The 14,492-nt window shown below is 37.7% G+C and overlaps 1 protein-coding gene across 1 annotated transcript; it reads left to right on the forward strand.

Moving 5' to 3' along the window:
* On the forward strand, positions 1–5,395 carry LOC142624658 (quillaic acid 3-O-glycosyltransferase CSL1-like). Its single transcript, XM_075798321.1, has 8 exons — positions 1–653; positions 2,732–2,836; positions 3,018–3,146; positions 3,221–3,433; positions 3,536–3,635; positions 4,016–4,185; positions 4,280–4,627; positions 4,727–5,395. Exons 1-8 carry the CDS (start codon positions 33–35, stop codon positions 5,273–5,275), a joined length of 2,235 nt encoding a protein of 744 aa, XP_075654436.1. The 5' UTR covers positions 1–32; the 3' UTR covers positions 5,276–5,395.
* Positions 5,396–14,492: the final 9,097 nt, after the last annotated feature.

Here is a 14,492-nt window from a genome sequence, read left to right on the forward strand (position 1 = left end):
CGAAAAAACAAATTGAAGAAAGTTGGGAAGAAATGGAAGGCTCTTATCCTCTCCACATCTGCCATGTCAACCCTCTATCCATATTCATCAACAGATCACATACTTTTATCCACTCCATAGCTTTAGCTCTTTTGATTTACTACAGAGCCTCCTTTCTCTTCCTAGTCCAACACCCCAAGACCAGTGCCACACCAATTCTACCATGGCTTCTTGTGTTCGTTGCTGAGCTCGTCCTCTCTTTCATATGGCTCATCGGCCAAGCCTATCGCTGGCGTCCCGTTTCTCGAACAGTCTTTCCAGAAAGATTGCCAGAGGATGATAAGCTCCCGGCGATTGACGTGTTTATATTCACGGTGGATCCAAATAAGGAGCCAACTTTGAAGGTGATGAACACTGTGTTATCGGCCATGGCGTTGGATTACCCACAAGGAAAGCTTCACGTGTATGTTTCAGATGATGGGGGGTCTCCTGTAACTTTGCATGGTTTGAAGGAGGCTTGGCGTTTTGCGAAGTGGTGGCTTCCTTTTTGTAGGAGGTACAGAATCAAGACAAGGTGCCCGGAGGCTTATTTCTCGGCTTCAAACGATGATGATGATGATGATGATGAAGGGTTTGGGAGTTCTGAGTTTATCGCAGAGAGAAAGAAGACTCAGGTTAGTGTGTGCGTTTTTTAAAACCCAACCAAAAAATTTAAAAGATAATAATAATAATAACAAAGCCATCCTTTGGTTGATAGCCTCTCGACAGACAATAAAAAAACAGAAAACCCAAAAACAGGTAACAAATCCCCGAATTGTGAGATACTAAAAAGAAACTCCTTCGGCGTCCCATTCTCATGTTGGTCTTGAGAAATGCAGAGGTACCTCAAAAAATTTTACCAAATTCGGTCACTCACTTTGCTTTGCTTAGATTATTTATTTGAGAGAGATGAAGGGTTTGTACTTGGACTATTCTTGCAGTCTTGCTCACTTTTATCTCTTTTTTTGTGTATGGCCTAAACCCATTGAGTGCACATTTGGATTCGGCTGAAAAGAAAAGCGCGTGCTTGTGTTATTGTGTGGGTCTAATGTACTATTTATGAGATTCGCAAGTAATTTTTTTTAGTAAAAATAACTCTAAAATTGGATTTCACTACACCATTCACATATTTAAAAATTATTTTGCTATAGTATTTTCAGTTTTTAATTTTCAGCAATAAGTGGTATTCAAACAGACCCTGAATGGGTTACTAAGTGGATTACACGTGTGGCTATTAATTTTTAAGAGAATAGGACTATTTAACTTGCGAAACTGCTTTCTCAAAAAAACAAAATTGCTAAATTAGTGGGCTGTGTGTAGCTATTAAAGTTTTTGTAAATACTTCAAATACGTAGCTAGTTAAATTGGTTTGACGTGAAGGTTGAAGAGTTTGTGTGTGTGTGTGTGTTTTTTTTGGGGATAATGTCTTAGAGTTTGTGTGAATAAAATAGTGTTATTTATATTGAATAGTTGTGAAAATAAATTAGTGGTATATATATAGTTACACTAAGGAGATTGATTTAGGGTCTGTTTGGATAGAACTTATTTTGCTGAAACTGAAAACTGAAAACACTGTAGCAAAATAATTTTTAAATGTGTGAATAGTATTATGGGACCCATTTTTAATGAAAAAGTTGCTGAAAAGTGAAATTTGTGGGACCCATGAACAGTAATTTTGTGTACTGTTCATAGCTGAAAGTCAATATATGCGGCTGGGTTTAAAAAAAAAAAAAACAGAAGCCAAAACGCGGACGTGGACGCAGAAAAGTGCTATCCAAACGCCCTCTTAAAGTTTAAATATCTTGAAAACATTTAAAAGTACCAACCAATCAAGATACAAAACTCTTGACAATACCACCGCACATCTTTAGTGCGATGATCACTCTACAAGTATAAGTGCTTGTAGGGTGTGGAGGGCAAAGGCTAGAGTTCAAGTTTCCAGGAGGGAGCTTTACACACATATACACTTAGATTAGACTAAAGTAGAATTCTATCTTGTATAAAAAAATAAAAATAAAAAAAAATAAAAAAAAACTCTTGACAATAAATTAATATTAATATCCTTGAGTAGTGTGCATGGCCATTGATATTATTATTGTAAAATTGTAGAGTAAATTGGCGTGAAAAACTATATCTAAGTTTCCTCTATTGTATATTTAGAGTGAACTACTTATTTTAGTAGATAAATATGATAAATTGATATGTCATTACTTTCTAAAAAAAAGAAAAAAAAATTATGTGTCATCAATCACAAAAAAATAATTAATATTTGTTTATTATATGTTGAAATTGATCTAATCACAAGCTTTAATACATGAGTTTGTAAGGTTTTTTTAAGTAGCCTAAGAATTTTTCTATACATCATTATATATGCCTTTTCTTATCTTGTTTTTGTTTACATATTCTTTTTAATTCTGGCTCAATAGACTAAAATGTTTGAATTTGATGAAATATCTGAAAATTAATTAAATATATATTGAAATGAAATATTGGAAAATTTAAAATTTTTATGAAATAGTCACATTTAGTTAAAATTCAAGAAATTTCTTTAGCGTATGCTTTGCCCCGTAAGTATAAAGTCTGGCCCCATCCCTGGTGTAAATTAATCATTATATAGTGTTAATTGTTTGAGGCACGTTTTAGACGTTTGCTTTTTGCAAGAAAATATTATGTTTTAGCTGCCACATAAATGGATGGGTGATATTTGGTACAGGAAAGATACGAGATGTTCAAGAAATCTATAAGTGAAGTAAAAGAAAGAGTAAGACTTAAGGGCAATAGTAGGATAACTGCTCAAGATCACCCTTCTGTTATTAAGGTACTATTTTTATAATGCATATGTGATTTGATAATCACATCCCTTTAATTTTAATCTTTTCACTTTTGGATACCTCTTATCATACATTTATAAAAAATTTTTTAAATGTCGACATATTCCTTTTTCTTTACTTTTCTATCATTAATTCCCACCGAAATTTCTAATACTCAAAATTTGGCAGGTGATACAAGATGATTCAGATGAGAAAGTGCAAATAGACCAAGGATATATTCCACTTCTTGTTTACGTTGCTCGTGAGAAAAGGCCTTCTCATCCCCATCATTTTAAAGCCGGAGCAATCAATGTTCTTGTACGATCATTTCCCTCCTATATATACTCCATGTATCATTACTGTATGAAATACTTAGACAAATTTTATTGCAGCAACGAGTCTCTAGCGTGATAAGCAACTCACCCTACATATTGGCACTTGATTGTGACATGTATTGCAATGACCCGACTTCAGCTAGGCAAGCAATGTGTTTCCACCTTGATCCTAAGATCTCACCCACGCTTGCTTTTGTTCAATTTCCTCAGAGATTCCACAACATCTGTAAGAACGACATCTATGATGCTCAACTGAGATCAGCATATTCGGTATGGAAATTGAAACTGAGTGTTTGGAAATATGCATATCAGAGCCTTCAAGACTCGATGAAAATGGAAATTTTTTTCTAATGATTTTTCTACCCGTTGTAGTTAATGTGGTGTGGTCTAGATGGGCTCCAAGGACCCGTATTGTCTGGTACTGGCTTTTATATCAAGAGGGTGTCATTATGTGGAAGTTTCATACATGAAGGTTTGTTGAAAATTTTATCTATTAATTGCCATTGAGTTAGAGAAATATTTACTCTAGAAACACAACAATTTTGCAACTCTTGATGTAGCAAATTGTCATCAAATCATCACTTTCACATAGAACTACTACTAATCCTTCTCAAAAAAACATATACACACTACTATAAATCACTTTTCTTAAACACCAATTTTAATAACAATTGTGAAAATGAGTGTGTTCCTTGACTTATTATTATTATAGAAAATGCATTATATTTCAATTAGAAAAAGTGGAAGGGAGGCAACACTTTCTATTGTTCAAATATGAAATATATGCCATAACTAAGAGCCATCAATATTGTTGACATGTCATACTGACGGTAGTTTCTCTTTACTTTTCAGATGTTGATCTCACGGAACTTAAACAATCATTTGGTTCATCCAATGAATTAATCAAATCCCTTCGCGGAAACTACCAGCCTAATGCGATCAAAGGTCAACAAGGATTGTTAAAAGAGACTCAAGTATTAGCCTCCTGCACCTACGAAAATGACACTAAATGGGGCAAAGAGGCAATAAATCTCATGAACTTTTTCCCCATATATTTTTTTTAAAACTATTAATGGATGGAACTTGATATAAAATATTTTGACTATTGCTTGGCAGGTCGGTTTCCTGTATGATTCTGTGGCAGAAGATTTATTTACCGGATTCATCTTACATTGCAAAGGTTGGACTTCGGTTTATTGTAATCCATCGAGGGCACAATTCTTAGGAAGCGGCAGTGCGAATTTGAATGACTTAATGATTCAAGGCATAAGATGGAGCTCTGGGTTGATAGAAGTCGGTTTCTCAAAGTTTTGTCCTCTCATATATGGTCCACCAAGGATGTCATTTCTTGAGAGCATGTGCTATGGAGAACTGTCATTTTTCCCTTTCTATTTCTTGCCATTATGGTGTTTTGCCACCATTCCACAATTGTGTTTACTCAATGGAATCCCATTGTACCCTAAGGTAAGAACACATACACATTTCCTTCATGATCTCTTATTACATTTAATAGTTAATAAAAGGTTTCCCTCTTATATATACTCATCACTTGTGTCACTGCAGGTTTCAAGCTCATATTTTGTTATATTTTTGTTCATCTATTTATCGTCTCTAGCTAAACTTTTGCAAGAAATCCTCTTTACTGGAGGGTCATTCCTCTCATGGGTCAATGAACAAAGGATATGGATGATGAAGTCAGTTACATTTCACTTATATGGAACCTTAGATGGTATTATGAAGCGTATTGGTATTAAAGAAGCCAGTTTCGTGCCCAGCAACAAAGTTGAGGACGATGAACAAGTCATATTGTACGAAATGGGCAAATTTGGTTTCCAAATACCAAACATGTTTCTTGTTCCTATGGTTGCTCTTATCATCTTGAACGTGGCTTCGTTTGTTGGTGGACTTGTCAGAGTGGTCTTTTTGGGCGATTGGGACAATATGTTCGTGGAAGTTTTCATCTCATTCTACATCTTAGTTATAAATTTTCCAATAATTGAGGGGATGATAATAAGGAAGGACAAGGGACGTATTCAACCATCAGTTACTCTATTATCTGCTATGTTCTCCACAATTTTCTTGTTAGTGGGCTCAGTCATTCTCCATTGCTAATTGGTGAGTATGTATTATAATTTCTTACTAATTATATCAATATTTTAATTTTGAATTCAATATAGAAAAGACTATTGTAGATGCATTCTATAAATAAAGTTCTTGATGTCCCGTATTTAATTGGTATACCTTTTGTTGCCCTACATATATTTTTTCAATGTGCAAAGAGGGGTTTGCCTAATCCTGTCTTTTGGAACAGGTTATTTTAGGAAAAAGTTAAAAGCAATAAATAAATAAATAAAGTCTGTTGAATAAAATTGGATGGATATTCTCCCAACTGTACGTTGATTTTTATCAAAAATTCAATTCAAAGTTTGAGGTTGAGGAACCACTAATTAGGATTTGGGAAGATATTATCCTCGAAAGAATATTTCAATTTCCGAGTGTCCCAATCTTCCATGTCTGGTTTTATTGCTGATTGATATGTACAAGAGATTTTTTCTTTTTCATTAAGATAAAATTTTGAAAGTGTTTCAAATGATAAAATGAATGGCTGTTTTGGAAAAATAGACTACCAAAACCTATGACTCAAACCTGTTGCTTACATTTGACACATACGACATGTTGATTAGCATATAGCATTTGACAAGTTCAAAACAAAAGTAACACGTAACATTATCCAATGTTATCAATGCAATGCCTTTTTGTAGGTTCTAATTATCTCATTGGTTCCTGGTTTGATTGACCCTTGAGCACGAACTCGCCTTTATAGGCATGGTGCTCAACTTAAGGTAAAGTATCTGAAAAAAAAAAAAAAAATAAAATATATATATATATATATATATATATATATATATATATATATATATAAATATATATATATATACGCAATATCTCTAGATTGTTGAATTCAAAAAAATTATCTATGTACTAGCTAGCTGCCTCGATAATTAGGTCACATGTAGAATGCTATAAGACAAATTGTCTTCAATGCGACGTAAGAATAATAGCACTTTTGTCCTACAAAGGGAAAAATGACTATAATATGATAGGTTATTTTTAAAAAATTTTGACTTTCACAAAAACCCACTATTATTTTTCTGCAAATTGCCACATCAAAATAGTGGCATATAAATTTCTAGAGTTTAATTTGAAAGAAAATTTTCAAAATTATTGTCGTTATCATTATTATTATTATTATTATTATTCATGTAAATGGCTCATCAACCTAAACAAGGGTAATATTGTAACAAGACCCTTAGATGGGTTTGAAAAGGGGTACAGTTCCACACACCCATGACCCATCACATAATTGTTTTTTCTTTTTTCTTTTTTAATATGAACAACAAATCATTGCAGTATTTACTGACCAAGGTCGTCGGAATTTACAAAATGACCCCGCTCAGCATCAACCGACAATCACTACGTTGGAACAACATGTGATATATATGGCACAGGACATCCACAACAAAGAGGCTAAAATAAAATGGTCCTAATTTTAGTAATTAAAAATAATCCAAAAAAACAATTTGAAAGCAAAGTTAAGTGGAAGCCCAATTCAATAATTTTAAAAAATCAGGATTAACAAATTGTTAATAGAAAAAAAGCTTAGTTGTGAAAATTAATAAGGTAACAGTAAAATAAATTCCATGAAATGAATAATTTTAATCAATTAGGATTTCTAATCAATTTAGAAACTATGAGAGAAAAAAAAATGAGAACAAAGGATTTCTATTAGTATTGTGGGGACAAAAGACCTAAGATACGTTTTTGGGCTATGGGCTTGAGCCGAGGGCGTTTGCTTGTCCGAGGACGGGTTAATGGTAATAACGATATCAAACTTACAACCTTGAAAGCAAATGTGGCGGATGAGGTGAATGTAAATAATCCGAGGAAGACTACCTCCTCGACTGAGTGCAGCGAGGATCAAGTGGTACGTCATGTTAACTAGAATGATATTTTAGAAGGTCTTGGAGATGAAGATATGTTTAAAAGTAGCACAAAGAGCAAGAGGGGTAAAGAAAATATTTTAGAGAAAACTGCTACCACCGCATTGAATGCTCTGTACCTAAGTTTCTAATCGCATTTATGAGGAAGTGATACCTGAATAGTGATTTTCAGCCTTATAGCTATTACCTAGGGAGTTCCAAAATAGACGAATGGGACAAGTATCAAGGGGAGCAATCTGAATCTAGGGGGAAGGGGGAAGGGACTATAAGAGAGAGGGAGGTCCTGTTAAAGAAGGGGGAGGATATTTGTAAAGAATCTTTAAAGTAAGAAGAAATACAAACACTTGGTTCTCGGCTTGAGTCCGAGGATAAACTTCATCTTATCAACTTGTTCATCTATATTGTTTTGTGATTTTTGGGCCATTGCCATTACCGTTCAAGCTGCTCATTAGAATCATGATTTCTAGCCCACACTCTATAAATTCATTGTATTGGGTTCTTTGAGCCTACTTCCTCCTTTTTGTTGGGCCGGGGTTCAAATTGAGACCTTACAATTGGCGCCGTCTGTGGGAAGTTTTGGATTTTTAGTGAGTCTAAAGTTTCTTTGTGGAAAATTCAGGTCCACATCAAGTGGAGTCTAAGGGGTCTCAGCGTCAAGATGATGTTCACACTATTGAACAAGGTGGAGATTGGGATGGAAGTGTACATACTACCCATACGAGTAGGAGCCAATTACGAGGTGGAAGCAGAATCTCCCATGAAGAAAGGGCCAGGGCCAGGGCCATGTAGGTGGAAATTGACAGTTTGAAGAGAAAGTTACGTTATGAATGACGGAGGCGGATTTAGTCCATCTCTGACTCTTCTTCTGGTGAGAATGAGAATGAAGGGGACAACTATAGGCGAAGGTCAAGAACTCCCCCTAGTGAGTCTTACTCGTATGAAGATAGTGCCACCATAATCGCAGGAATATGAATTTATCCACCAAGGGTTTTAGGAACTGATGCTATGGGTAGGGCGCTAAATCAAATTTCTAAGTCTCCCTTCACACGTAAGATTGAAGGGGGAAAGCTTCCTTAGCGTTTCACTCAGCCAGCATTCACCATGTATAATGGTCAAACTGACCCTGTGGAACACGTAAGCCATTTCAACCAAAGGATGGCTGTGCAGTCCAAGAATGAAGCATTGATGTGCAAGGTTTTCCCCTCCAGCTTGGGGCCTATTGCGATGAGATGGTTTGATGGACTAGATCAGGGTCCATTACTTCCTTTAAGGAACTTATTCAAACATTTGGATCTCTCTTCATTACATGTAGTAGAGTCCCTCGGCCTTTGGATTCTCTGTTGTCCATGGCTATGCGAGAGGGTGAAACCTTAAAAATGTACACAGATAGATATTGGGAGATGTTCAATGAAATAGATAAGGACTTTGATGATGTGGCCATTAGAACCTTCAAGGTCGGCTTACCCGCCGAACATGGTTTGAGGAAGTCATTAACTAGGAAACCGGTTAGTAGTGTGCGCTAGCTTATGGACCAGATTGATAAATATAAGCGGGAGGATCAGCAGTTAGGTAAAGGAAATGCGAAGGTGGTCTTTCAAGATAGGAGGGACTTCAGGTCGGACAAATAAAATGATAATCGTCCTCAGCGAGACTTCACCAAGCAAATTGGGGCTGGTATTGTGCCACATGCCGTAAACACAATATTCTGAGAGCCCGTCCATCAGATTCTGGAGAAAATCAAGAATGAACCATACTTCAAATGGCCTAACAAGATGAATGGAGACCCCGCAAGACATAATCAGAACCTTCATTGTCAATACCACCAGGAGCGCGAACATACCACTGAGAACTGCAGAAATTTGTGGTATCATTTGGAACAATTGGTTAAGGAGGGAAGGTTACAATATTTCCTATATAGGCCCAATGGGCAAGTCAGTCGCACAAGTTCAGGTACTCAAGGGAACACCTCTTCGAGGCCTCCATTGGGCACCATTAATGTCATCTTTGCAACCCTTGGAAGAGCGAATTTGTGTCCCTCCCGAGTAATGACTGTGGCTCGACCACTATCCGTGAACTCTAATCATGGGCCGAAGAGAGCAAAGGTTGCACTACAATTGGCATTAAGTTTCTCAGAGAAGGGTAAGTTTGGAACTACACAGCTACATGATGATGCTCTAGTGGTCACTCTCAAGATAGGGGGTATGACGTGAGGCGTGTTATGGTGGATCAGGGTAGTAGGGCAAAAATTATGTATCCCGACTTGTATAGAGGTTTAAGATTAAAATTAGAAGATTTGACTAGTTATGATTCACCTCTAGTAGCTTTCGATGGAAAGATGGTTATACTAATGGGACAAGTCAAGTTGCCAGTACAGACAGGGTCAGAAGTTATAGAGGTCAACTTTATAGTGGTGGATGCATATTCTCCACACACAACCATTGTGGCGAGACCTTGGCTTCATGCCATGGGGGCTGTCCCTTCCACTTTGCATTTGAAAGTGAAATATCCATCTGGGGACAGGGTTGAAGAGCTGATCGGAAGCCAATCTACGGCGTGGCAGTGTATGGTGGCTACAGTTAGACATCAGTCTGGAGTTGGGTCATCGGCATTAAATGATCACGATTTGTAGCAACTAAAGGAGTCGGGGTTATCAAGGGATCTGTCGGTGGAAGCAGAGTGTGAAGCCTTATAGCGAGTTGCTATAGGTGATGATAAAGAAAAGTATTTTCAAATAGGCGCCCAACTGCCTCCTCAGCAGAAGGAGGAATTGGTGAAGTTCCTTAAGGGAAACCTTGATGTCTTTGCTTGGAATGCTTGTGAGGCCCCAAGGGTCGATCCGAGATTTATTTGTCATCATTTGAATGTCAACCCCGTTGTGGTACCAAGGTAGCAGCCGTCTCGGCGATCGTCTAAGGAACATTCTAATGTTGTCAAAGAAGAAGTAATTAAACTTAAGAAAGCAGGAGTTATCAAGGAAGTATTTTATCCTGATTGGTTGGCTAATACGGTGGTAGTTACGAAGAAGAATGGCAAATGGCGGGTCTGCATATTCTTTAATGACTTGAATAAGGCGTGTCCCAAGGATCCTTTCCCCCATGCCTCGCATTGATCAGTTGGTAGATGCCACAACTGGGCATCTTCAGATGAGTTTCCTAGATGCTTTTCAAGGATATCACTAAATACCTTTGGCTTTGGATGATCAAGAGAAAACAGCCTTCGTTACTCTTACTAGAAACTATCATTATAAGGTAATGCCTTTTGGTTTGAAGAATGCAGGGGCTACTTATCAAAGTATGATGACTAGGATGTTCGAGTCTCAGCTGGGAAAGAGCATTGAAGTTTATGTGGATGACATGGTGGTAAAGAGTAAATTGGTGTCTAAGCATGTGAGAAATCTTGAAAACGTCTTCGAGACACTAAGGAAGTATAAGTTGCGCCTAAACGCTTCCAAATGCTCTTTTGGCGTGGGGCCTGGTAAATTTCTGGGCTTCATGGTTACACATCGTGGAATCGAAGTTAATCCTGATCAGGTTAAGGCTATTAACAGTTTGCAACCACCTCGTAATCCTAAGGAAGTTCAGAGATTGACAGGAATGATGGCTGCTTTAAATCGGTTTCTTTCTCGGTCCGCGGACAGATGTAGGCCTTTCTTCCAGTTGCTGAGTAAGTGGAAAGGATTTGAATGGACTGAGGAATGTGCTTTGGCTTTTCAATAGCTCAAAGAGTATCTTTCTTGGCCACCTATTATGTTTAGGCCAAAGGTAGATGAGGTACTGTTTGCTTATGTTGCTCTAGTTTCCTATGCTGTCAGCTTGGTGCTGATAAAGGTCGACAACAGTGTTCAGAGACCGGTTTATTATGTAAGTAAATCGTTACACGAAGCTGAGATTCGCTACTTACCACTGGAAAGAACCATTTTGGCAGTGGTGCATGCCACGCGGAAGCTTCCCCATTACTTCCAGTCTCACACAGTTGTGGTTTTAACCCAACTCCTGCACAGGTCTCTATTTCAAAATGCTGATTATACGGGAAGGATTGCCCAGTGGGGAACAATCCTAGGGACTTTTGATATAAAGTACATGCCACGCACCTCTGTGAAGGGTCAGGTTCTTGCTGATTTAGTGGCTGAGTTTGCTGAGCCCTCATTAGAAGAACATACGAAGGTGTCGGACATGGATGAAAAATCAGTTGACATGATCTCCCAAAATGATTCTTTATCATAGAAGGTGTACGTGGATGGTGCAGCAAATCAAAGAGGATCTGAAGTGGGGCTGGTTATAATATCTCTAGATAAGATCATCATTAAAAAGTCTTTGAGAATGAGTTTTTCAGCCACGAATAATAAAGCCGAGTATGAAGTACTGCTAATAGGGATGAATATGGTTCGAAAAATGGGAGGCAGAAATGTAGAGATGTTCTCAGACTCAAGGTTGGTTGTAGGCCAGGTGGAAGGGGAGCTAGAAGCCAGAGACTCGAGAATGCAGGAATATTTAAGTCAGGTTAGAGAATTGCAATCAAATTTTGAATTTTTCACTTTGGTGCAAATTTCTAGAAACAGGAACACACATGTCGACTCTCTAGCCACCTTGGCAACGTCTTCGGCATAGAGTTTACCTCGGGTTATTTTAGTGGAAGACTTGTATACGCCTACTAATATAAATGTAAACATAGTCCGAGTTCATTAGATTAAAGTGGAACCTAGTTGGATGGACCCTGTGGTGCTGTATCTTATTGAGAATGTCTTACCTGAAGAAAAATCTGAGGCCAATAGAGTACGTAGGAAGGCTCCTCGGTTTTGGTTATCCTAGGACCAAAAGTTGTACAAACGCTCTTTTTCTGGACCATACCTGCTGTGCATGCACCTTGAAGCAACGGAGTTGCTACTAGAAGAACTACATGAGGGGATTTATGGAAGTCATACAGGAGGAAGATCCTTGTCGCATAGAGTCCTCACTCAAGGATATTGGTGGCCTAATATGCAGAAGGAAGCACTAGAGTATGTAAAAAACTATGATCAATGTCAGAAGTTCGCTCCCAACATTCATCAACCCGGGCGAGTTCTCAATCCTTTATCCAGTCCTTAGCCTTTTGCTCAATAGGGCTTGGATATTGTAGGACATTTCCCCAAGGCAGCAGGGAATAAGAGATTTCTGCTGGTTGGCACAGATTACTTTACTAAGTAGGTTGAGGCCGAGCCATTATCAAATATCAAAGATCTGGACGCAAGAAGATTTGTCTGTAAGAATATTGTCACCCGGTTTGGGATTCCTCATGCCCTTATCTCGGATAATGGTGTTCAGTTTGATAGCAAGGCCTTTAGAAAATATTGTTGTGATCTTGGTATTACAAATGGATATTCCACTCCGGCTTATCCACAAGAGAATGGACAAACCAAGGCTGTTAACAAGGTAATTGTTAATGGGCTTAAGAAGAGGTTGGATGATGCTAAGGGGAGATGGGTAGAAGAGTTGCCCCATGTCCTTTGGACCTATAGGACTACACCCCGCAGGTCCACAGGAGAAACTCATTTTTTGATGACTTATGGAGCCGAGGCGGTAATTCCTCTCAAGACAGGTTTCCCAACGCTGAGGTCGAGTTCCTTTAGTCCGAGAGATAATAATGGCTTGTTAGAGAAGAGTTTAGACCTCGTTGAAGAACAAAGGGAAAATGCTATGGTTCAGCTAGTATACTACCAGCACAAGCTTAAACAAGGTTATGACTCGAACGTTAAACTAAGACCACTGGCGCTAGGGGACTTGGTGTTAAGGAAAGTTTTGGGTACGGCAAAAAATCCAACTTAGGGAAAACTAGGGCCAAACTGAGAAGGGTCATATTGCATAACCTCAGTAGTTGGAATATGAGCTTATTATCTAGAAGATTTGGATGAAAGGGTTGTACCTTGTCCTTGGAATGTAAATAACTTGCAAATGTATTATTATTAATGAAGTATTTTTCAGTTCTAAATATAATCTACTACTTTCTGCGTTACATTTGTTGTCTCTCCAAAGAATCAAATAGAACATTGGCTATGCCTGGCTCCTCGGACCACATACCTTGGGGAAATTGATATCTTTCTTTGTCTCTCTAAAGAATCAAACTAAACCTTGGCTATGCCTGGCTCCTCGGACCACATACCTTGGGAAAATTGATATTTTTCTTTGTTTCTTTAAAGAGTCAAACAAAACATTGGCTATGCCTGGCTCCTCGGACCACATACCTTCGAGAAATTGATATCTTTCTTTGTCTCTCTAAAGAATCAAACAGAACCTTAGTTATGCTTGGCTCCTCGAACCACATACCTTCGGGAAATTGATATCTTTCTTTGTCTCTCTAAAGAATCAAACAGAACCTTGGTTATGCCTGACTCCTCGGACCACATACCTTCGGGAATTGATATCTTTCTTTGTCTCTCTAAAGAATCAAACAGAACCTTGGTTATGCCTGACTCCTCGGACCACATACCTTGGGAAAATTGATATCTTCCATCGTTTATCCACGAATCAAATAGAACCGTGGCTATACCTAGCTCCTCGGACCACATACCTTGGGAAAATTGATATCTGTCAACTTTTTATTTAAGTTATTGGATAGACCTTTAGTTATGCTTGATTCCCTGGAGTGCCTACACCAGGTAATTTACCAGCTCAAGCTATTTTTCTAAGTGTTGGTGTTCATATTGATTATGTTTTGTCTCTCCGGGCACATGTTTTGGGGATTCTTAGAAAAGTGATCTAGATAATTGGAAATCCATGAGCATCACTTAAAGCATTTATGAACACAACATATACATCATTTTGATTTGTTCGATATCTGGATGCCTAATAAAGGGCATCATTTTTATGAGGAATGATGCGATTGCTTACTCTGCTATAATGTATAGATAAAATATATATATATATATATATATATATATATATATATATATATATAGTAAAATAAGTTTGGGGAATGTCTTATTGTAAAATAAGTTTGGGGAATGTCTTATTGTCTCCCTAATTAAGTGCTGAGAAAAACAAGAATTACACAAAGAAAGCATACAAGCATAATTGTCATGAATAAGGAAATTATGATTTTTCATTGATTTAATTCTCAGAAAAGGTCAATGTACTTACAAAAGTCTACTTATGTAGTTACAAGAGAAAGGATATAACGAAAAAGTTGTAAAGAAAAGTAAATTAATTGCTAAGGAGATAAAATCCTAGGGGCTAAGCTTTGGATGTAGGGGCAGGATCTTTTTTGGCTGGAGGAGGAGGGTCATCCCTCTTGCTTGACTGAGAGGTGTTAGTGGCTTTCACTGTGGGTTTAACCTCTTTAGGTTTGGCCTCTTC

The sequence above is a fragment of the Castanea sativa genome, chromosome 2 (genome assembly GCF_040712315.1).
Source record: "Castanea sativa cultivar Marrone di Chiusa Pesio chromosome 2, ASM4071231v1".
In the NCBI taxonomy this organism is placed as follows: domain Eukaryota; kingdom Viridiplantae; phylum Streptophyta; class Magnoliopsida; order Fagales; family Fagaceae; genus Castanea; species Castanea sativa.

Coding starts and splice junctions, on each gene's coding strand:
- LOC142624658 (XM_075798321.1), top strand. CDS start 33: ATGGAAGGCTCTTATCCTCTCCACATCTGCCATGTCAACCCTCTATCC. Junction 3,636..4,015: donor TGGAAGTTTCATACATGAAG/GTTTGTTGAAAA, acceptor TTTACTTTTCAG/ATGTTGATCTCACGGAACTT. Junction 4,628..4,726: donor GAATCCCATTGTACCCTAAG/GTAAGAACACAT, acceptor GTGTCACTGCAG/GTTTCAAGCTCATATTTTGT.